This window comes from Falco naumanni, chromosome 1, assembly GCF_017639655.2.
Source record: "Falco naumanni isolate bFalNau1 chromosome 1, bFalNau1.pat, whole genome shotgun sequence".
NCBI lineage: Eukaryota > Metazoa > Chordata > Aves > Falconiformes > Falconidae > Falco > Falco naumanni.
The window spans coordinates 89,537,294-89,545,813 of record NC_054054.1 but is presented as its reverse complement, the minus strand read 5'-3'; the positions used below and the strand labels follow the sequence as shown (position 1 = coordinate 89,545,813).

The window sequence follows — 8,520 nt, the reverse complement described above, 5'->3', positions numbered from 1 at the left end:
CCGCGCGCAGGCGCGGCGGCGGGCGCGCGCACCGGGGCTCCCCCGCGCGGCGCCTGACCGGGAGCGGCGCCGGGGCCGCGCTCCCCCCCTCCCCGGGCCGTGTGTCCCCGGTGGCGGGCGGGCCCGCCGGACCGTCGCCTCACGCTGCGAGCGCCGCGGTGGGTGAGGGCAAGCCGGGGTGCCCCGAGGGCCCCGCAGGCACTCTGGGCGGGCAGCCCTGCGGGGGAGGCGGCCGCCGGGACGCGGTGCGCGCCATGTGCCGGCGGCGGGGCACCGGGGGGCGGCGGGGCCGGGCGGGGAGAAGGGCGGGCAAGCGGCGGGGCGAGCGCGGCCCCCTCAGCGATTCAGGCCGGGCCTGGCGGTGATGGCGGGCGGCTGACAGCGCCCTTAGGGCGCCCGCCGGGCTCCTGCCGCCTGGTGCCGTTCCCCGGCTGAGGGGAGTCCCGGGTGTCGCCGCCTGTGCGGCCTGGCCCCGCGGCGGGGGGTCCGGCGGGGCCTCCGCTGCCGCCAGCCGTGCTGAGGTGCCAGCGGGCACCCAGCGTGAGGCGCCGGTGCCCCTCGCAGGCTGGCCCCTCGGGCTGGTGTGATTTGAAACGCCCGTTTATCAGTCTGGTGTCAAAATGGAAGTTGGCGGGACGCACGGTACCGTGGCCGGTGGAACCGCTTGCTCCGAGGCACCTGATAAATTTAAGGAGCAGACATCGGTTTCGAAATCAGTTTAAGGCATTTGTTTAGAGAGCGGGGCGACTGGCTGCGTTTGCCTACCGTGCCCACCGCCCTGCCACCTCAGAGTCCCCGCCGAGGCCGTGGCGGCCTGGGGGTAGCACTGCTGGGAGCAGGGGTGCAGTGGTCCTGCCGTGCCCTCCAGTGAGCCTCTGCCTGCATTAAAAACTAGTTACCTGTAGAAGGAAACAGAAAGAAACGTTTCTCCCCTTTCTTAAATTATAAAGTGCTGTGTTATAAGTGGGACAGCACTGTCGCTGTTGGGAGGTTTCTCCTGGCAGGTTGGCTTTTCAGACAGGTACACAGCAGGACTCGGTAGCAGCCAGTGGCCTTGCCAGGTGCTGTGGGCACTGTCTCTGAAAGGTCCGGCATAGCGGTGTGTCTCGCAGTAGCTTCCGCACGCATCGCTATTGCGAGCTGAAGTAGTTTTGTTGGTTCCTAAAGGCGCATGGTTTTCCCGGACGCCGGTCCCGGGGTACTGGCAGCGGCAGAGCCGGATGGCCCAGCAATGGCAAAGCGCTCGTTGCTCTGCCCCCGCACGCGGTTCAGCACCAGAGCACAGGCAGCCCCGTTCCCGCGGCCCGGGACGGCCGTTTGTGCCTGAAGCCGGTACCCATCTGTTCCGGCGGGCGGGCAGCCCGCAGGCACGGGCTCCGCGTAGCCCCCGCCGGCCCTTACCGGCGGCCCGGGCAGCGCTCCCGCCGCGCCGCAGCCCTCCGAGCCGCAGGGGGACGCTGTGGCGGCGGCCTCGAGGGGGGCGGGCAGCGCGCCTGGCCCTCTTGGTGGCGGTGGGCGGGGCTTGGCGGGCGGGCGGCGAGCGGGCCCCGCTGAGAGCCGCGGCCTCCGCTGCGGGGGTGGCGTCGTCTGGGGTGGGGCGGGCAGAGTTCCTGGGGTCCTGTTGCTGTCCCCCGGCTCCGGTCAGGCGCTGTGGGGCCGCCCTGAGGGCCGGTGCCCCGGGCGGTCTGCCGGGGCCCAGCCGGGCCGGGCCGGGCCGGGCGGGAGGCGGCGGGGCCCTCCCGCCCTCAGCGGGGCGGCCGGACCCCGCGTTGTGAGGCGTCGGGGCGGCCCTGACCCCCAGGCTGTAGGGCAGGGCCTCAGAGCACCAGCCTGTGGCTCCGCAGCGTTTGTCTATAAGCACAATGAGTGTTCAGATTGTGATTCTCTGCTGAAAGGCATTACGTGCAGGGAAACTCAGACTGCAGTACGTTCAGTTTGGCTTGGTTTTTTTGTTTTTTACACTTTAAACCTTGCTTACAGGAGTGTCCGGTTTGGATCTCGCACTTGTGAGGAGACTTCAGCTCGTAATTCCAGGTGCTTTCCCCGAGTCTTCCTCTCCCTGAGACTTTTGGCAGGTGGGAGGTTCTGTGCATACAGAAGATACCGCTGGAATTCATTGCTTGCTTTATTTCCTTGTGCTTATGAAGGGAGAGAAGCTTAGTAGTTAAAAAAGGTGAAAAGGAGTCAGTTTGATTAGGTACCAATTTTGTCAATCTTGATTATTAATTTATTTCTAAATAGGGGAATTTAGGCTAATCTCCTTTTTATGGCATCTTTCTAGCACAGTTTTATTTAGGTAGGCATAGTTACCACCTTAGGATTCAAACAGTTATGACTTTATTACCAATAGGTTATGTTAGCCTGGTATCATCCAGGTCAGCAAGGTCATGTGCAGACAGGTGCTTTTCACATTAAACATCTAGAATTACATTATGCTGTTTGTATGCAGGTCGACTGAGTGGAGTTCCTGTGATTGTTTATCAAGACACAGACTGCGTTTAGCATAGATCTATTTGATGGATTCATCACAAATAACAGGAACCAATTTATGCATTGTCCAAAGCTAGTATAAAGCTAGTATACAACATTGCAGTGCAGAGAGTCCGTGTGTTCGCTACAGACTTGGAACTATAGCAAAATGGAGAAATCCAGAAGCAGGTAAGCAATAGTAAATGCTACCTTGTTAAAGACCTCAGCTGCAATTTGTTTTTTTTAAAATCATGATATCTTGGGCATTCTGTGAGGCAGAATAAAGTTTAGTTGTTCTTATATGAGGGCTTATCAGTCTCTATGGAATATTATTAAGGAAACAACATTACAGAACATTATTTTAGGGAAGAACTCCTCTTAAAAAGAAAACAAAAAATCCCAACAAACACACACCCCACCCCTACCCCTAAAACCATCAGGAAATACAACTTTATGGGGTTTTACATTATCATAATGTTACTGAAATCTCGGAATGAAAAACTTACCAACACCAATGTGATGTAGATAAGCAGACACTTCTTTATTGACGGCTGGGTGTGTGAGTGAGTCCTCTCATGATCAATGCACACCAAGCTTCAAAATCATACACCTCATATATAAGTTATTCATATGTATTCATTAAGTATTCATGCATAAACATAGTATTCCCTGAAAATCACTGACATACTCTCACTTTGTATGTTAATTTGCTTATCAGTCCTTTGTGCAAATTCTTCCAAGAATTGTGGGCAGGGGTCTCCGGGACGTGGGCAGGGGTCTTTGGGAGGAAGGCCATAGGTCTTCCTCATGGTGTACTTTTCACCTTTTGGCTGGTATGTGATGGTCTTGCAAGTTTGCAGTGTTCTTATCGGTCTGAGCTAATTTATGTCCTTGTCGACCATCTATTTCTTCTGCTTGTTTCTTTTAGTCGCTCCCTCTAGATAACTTATAAACAGGCCCCTTGTTAGAGAAAGTTAGAGAAAGACTCCTTCTTTCATTAGTTATTTCATTATTTCTTTCAAACTATGGTTACATGACCTAATTACTATACCTGCATTCTTTGAGTAAATATATTTACACTTAAGTTATCCCTATTCCATATAATTTCTTTATATCATTTATTAAAGTTCACGATTTCTTGGCAGGTAACTACAAGTTGTTTCATTCGGTTGCGCTCAGTTCTTGGCCTTGGTACAGGGCTGTACAGAGGATTTCATAGCAGCTTTTGTTGTGCAACTACTAGTTTCATTAAAATATATTTCTTATTTCTCTATATTTCTATTAAAATGAAAATCAAATAAAGTTAATTAATTCTAACCATTAATAAATCTGTAACAATAACATTCAAGTATAAAAAAGATGTTCTTGAACTTGAGGTATTAGACTGAAATGTAAGATATTTGGATATAGTTGTTGGCCCCACCACAGATTTATTGCATGGTGTTGTCTCTTACTCTTCCCATGCTTCTATTTCCTGACTTCACTAAGGGAGAAATGATCCCTCTTTGACTCTTATTTTTCATGGTTACTTGCCATGAATTTTTGTGGATGTGGGCTGTCATCACTAAATATGTGGAGCACATCCAGTGTTTTGAATTTGGGAATAATCTGTTAAAAATTACATATGTTGGAAAATCATGAAGTATTCACATGCTTTAGACTTTACTACAAAACTTTCACATGTTCTAGCCAAGCTTGATTTTTTGACTACTTTGCCTTATGTTGTCACTGGATATTGTCAGACCAGGTTTACCTTTGGAGCAGATTAGATAGTTTTAAAAGGAATTGGCCCTAATAGACATGTATGGGAACTCATGCTGAAAGCTATTTTGCATAAATTTAAAAGTGCCTGAAACTCCTTCAAAAGTGCATCCAGTTACCTTAAGTGTACATCTTGATGTGAACAGAATTATTTTGTCTGCTTGATGGGGCCCACCTCTTTCAGAAAAAAATCAAATAATATTTTACAGAACAAGAATTTCTTTCACACACAGAATATAGGTCTTGTTTCATCAGCTTTGTTTTAGCTCCTTGCAACTTACTGGAACAAGAAAAAAATACAGTATTTCTTCCTAAAATATTTTTTTTGTGGGTGGGTTTTGGTTTTGTTGGGTTGCCCCCCCCCCCCCCGCAACGATTGGTGTTAGTTCTGTGAGCAGTTGTTTAGCTGTACTCCTGAAACTAATGGTATGGATTGTTCCATTAACTTTGTGGAACCAACATTTTTTTTCTGGCTGCAGCCGTGTTTTCCCTAGCTCTGTTCAGGTGATTATTAGGGTGAGACTTCAGACTATCCTCTTCTGTTGCCCATTATGGCATTCAGGAATGTATTTGTGGTTCTAATGTGCAAATTTTCAGGTTGGTGGCAGTATTTGTTTTGGGAAAGATGCTTTAATACAACTGGTTCAGCTAGTTTTAGCTGGTTAGATATTTTTTTTTCATCATTCTTGTTTTCAGAAAACTACTGAGACAAAATACCCAAAATTCATAAGAGCATGCTTGTTATTTTTCAGATCGTATCTACATGTGAAAGTAAACTATGATGGAAAAATAATTTTACTTTTTGATGATGAGTATGTAAAATCAGGAAAAGATTTTTAGGTTTTTTTAAAGAAACACATTTATTTAAAATATGAGTAAAACTAGGAAAGAGTTCTTTGTAAAAGAACTGTGTATGTAAGTGCATTTCATGTTAAAATGGGAAATTCTTGCTTCAGTTCCCTGGTCCTCAAGAGAATTTTTCAGCAGTAGACAGAATACCTTGATATGTTGGAGAATAAAAGATAGAAACCCACGTTTAAATCCTTTCCGTAAAGGCACACTGTATGGACACACACGGGAGGGGACGCACAAATGTGTTTTAGTGCTTTTTCATTTCAACTTCAGAGGAGAAGGGAATTGCCTTTGACATGATTGCACTGAAATGTGTCTTCATGCTTGTCTTGGGGAAACAATTTTAGAATTCCAGGTAGTGAAAAATGCCTGATAAAGAGTCAATAAACGTGTGTTAACATTTTGTACCTGTTAACTTCTGTATGTGAATGTATACCTTTGTTATAGATGAATTTATTGAAGTAATGCCACTTCTTTGCAGTTCATGTAGTTTTACACAAAAAATTTCTTCTTTCAAGTTCAAAATCTCTGAAGGTGCATGAAATCCAACAACTACTTAGGCATCCAGTGGAAGCAAGTGGGCAATGTCTTGCTCCCCAGCCTGACAGACATCAATTTCAGGACAGAGGTCATGAGAATCTGGATCAAGTTGGGTACACCTGGCATCAAAGAAGAAGGTTAAAAGAATTCCAAATCAGGTGATAAGTACCAAACAGTTTTCACTGGATGGAGTAGGGGAATCAGACTGAAAGAAATCTGGTTTTAGTAGTGCAAGTGCAGTCTAAGACAAAGGTTTTTATTCACAGGCATGCCAGACAGTTCTGAAGATGTCTTAGGGTAACTTGAAGACATGCATTGGCACAGTCAGTTTTCCTACATCTTTGATTTTCTGATGTAGAATTAAAGAATGGCTATTTCACAGTGTGTTTTGGTGGGGGCTTCCGGGTGTAATGATTTAGTCTTGCCCTCCTCTTGTGTTTCTTAACTTGTGTTTGCTGAAGGGAATCTTGAGAAAGATGGGATGATAATTGTTCAGAGATTAAAAGCTTAATATTTGTTGAACAAGGGGAGCTGATCTAGCAACTCAGACTTGCTGGAAGATGGAGGCCCTGTTCAAATGTGTTTTAATTACCTTATGATGTTTTTGGTGCTTAGTGGGGCCTTCTGTGTGGCAATTAACTCTTAAATCCTTTAGAAAAAAAAAAGGGGGGGGGAAGGGTGGTTGTATCACAATCTGAGTTGAACTGGTACTAGGAAAAGCTTGCTGAAAAGCAGAGTTGCTGTGGAGGGAGGTAAGCAGAAGGAAGATCTGCTGGTTTCAGCCAGGGTAAACATTAAATTGGCTCAAGTAGTCTGGAAGCAAGTCTGACTCAGCTGGTTGACTTCAGAGGGAGTGATGTTACTGCTTCGAAATCACAAAAAGGCTCCCCAGTTAATCACCAGCCTGCTCATTGGTATCACAGGGTGTAAGTGGGCTGCCTGGAAGACATTTTAGCTGCCTTGGTTTGCAGTTCAAGTCTTGCAGTGATGCTTGAGCCTCTATTTATGCTTGCTGAATAGTCCTCTTAAAGGTGCTACTTTCATGGTGTAAATATTTCTTACATGCATTGATCTCTGAAAACCAGACCCGTAGTTTCATTACCCTAGCATAGATGTTCCTATTTTTACTGCTGCCTGGGGATTAACAGAGGAAGAATACAAAGGCAACTAACCTTTCCTTATATTCCAGATATCTAGCAAGGAAATTCTTCTATCTGTGGGCAAAAAAGACATTTGGACAAGTTCTCCCTTCCAGAGCGAGGTAGATAAAATGACAGAAATCAAGGGGGGGGGGGGGGGTATTGTGGGTTGTGGCGTTTGGGTTTTTGTTGGTTTGGTTTTTTTTTTTAGTATGATTTAGTGCTGTATCGTTGGGCTAAAAGAGCGCTGGTAGCCAAGAAAATGTTTGGATGTCTTTTGAGATTGCTTGAAGGTTTCCTTAGAATACCTTTCTTGCTTCTGCTTTTTGTTTGTTTTTAATAATCATGGTTAAACTTTCACTAAATTCATGAGCATTGTGGTTGCCTTGAAGTTGAGCTGTATGTGAATATAAATGATGGGGTATGATTGTGATACCTGCTTTAAATTTAACAATTTGTCGAATTTATATATATGTATATCTTGAAAATCAGTTTATTTTACTGTTTGCACTGTGGTTCTTAACATTTATCTATATATACTTTGTATCTGTCTGACTTTGAAATACCTGTGGCAGGTAATTAGTTTCTGTTGTTGGTGTTCTGTCAGCTACTGAGAAACCAACTTAGATACCCTTTTCTTGTTTTGCTTTAATTTGCATGTTGGTTTTTGTTTGACCACACCCATGGGAACTGAAGCAGTTCCCAGTGGGAAGACCTGCCTTTGTTACAGTGAGAATAAGATCAGGACCGTGGTTATCCAGTTTCATTGTACTGTATCAAATATATTCTGACTGTCTGCCTTAGTTGGTAAATGGAAGTTGTCATGTGAACCTTACTGTTCTTGCCGTCCCATATACTGAATTTGTATTACTTTGGCTGTGTGTGAATTCAGGACAATGATTATTTTATTTTTTTTAGGAGCATGAATGGAAATACGTTCAGCAAGGAACATAATAATTAATTGCCTTTTTAGATTTAAGAGTCCCCAGTTCTCTGTAGCTTTTATTTGCAATGTTCTGTTAATGCACCAAATTCAGAAAAAAATGTATAGTTCATTTCTGTTTTCTTTTTTTTTTTTTCCTTTTCTGCGTGAGTGCTTGGAATGACTTAGCAACTTGGCTTGGGGTAGGTAGCTATGAATTGCCACTTGTGAGAGGATTCATATGTTTCACTGAGGGACCTCTAGGGATTCTGGGCCTAATCCTGTTGTTATTAGACGTGACCAATTTCATTAAGCTAGTGGGATAGTTGTGATTAAAGGTTGTGCATCTGGGCTTGTGTGCTTTTTTTTTCATGGGTCCTTCTATTTTCCTTCTGTCCTTCACAAACACAAAGAGATGAGAAATTTTTTGAAAGTATTCGTACTCTAGCTGATGTTTCTGGTTCTTAGGCTGCTACCCAGGTAATCTTGAACACATGGAAAAATGTTTGAGAGAATATTTTAAAATGAAAAAAAAAGTTATTTGCTTGAAATAATAGATTATGACCATTCTTTTTAATTAGGAGATCAAAAGCCCAATTCCCTCATGTAGACCTTCCTATATTTGAAATTTTAGTTCTTCACAATTCAGTTGAAAAGTGGCATCACTTATTACCTGGTCAGGTATGTGATAATTAAATATGAGTATAAAAGCAGAGACTGTTCTACTGAGGTTAAAGAATTTGAAGGTCATACGTGATTTGTGAATCTATTTTGTGCATGGCTTAGCATCCATTGGATGGAGAAGGTACATGAGCAGATGAACAGCTTTGTTATTAG

The 8,520-nt window shown here is 44.9% G+C and overlaps 1 protein-coding gene across 8 annotated transcripts in view; it reads left to right on the top strand.

Moving 5' to 3' along the window:
• Positions 1–55: 55 nt before the first annotated feature.
• The window catches only part of SFI1 (SFI1 centrin binding protein), a 32,122-nt gene continuing 23,657 nt past the window's right edge, over positions 56–8,520 (top strand). For 2 of the 8 annotated variants that reach the window (XM_040604783.1, XM_040604744.1), the window contains exons 1-4: positions 1,662–2,034; positions 2,450–2,658; positions 5,601–5,780; positions 6,812–6,883. In XM_040604783.1, coding sequence (XP_040460717.1) covers positions 2,639–2,658; positions 5,601–5,780; positions 6,812–6,883 — 272 coding nt within the window. In that variant the 5' untranslated portion in view covers positions 1,662–2,034; positions 2,450–2,638. Of the gene's footprint in view, positions 159–1,652; positions 2,076–2,449; positions 2,659–5,600; positions 5,781–6,811; positions 6,884–8,520 lie in introns of those variants that run through there. The other 6 variants (XM_040604753.1, XM_040604768.1, XR_005829460.1 and 3 more) reach the window with 6 other exon arrangements.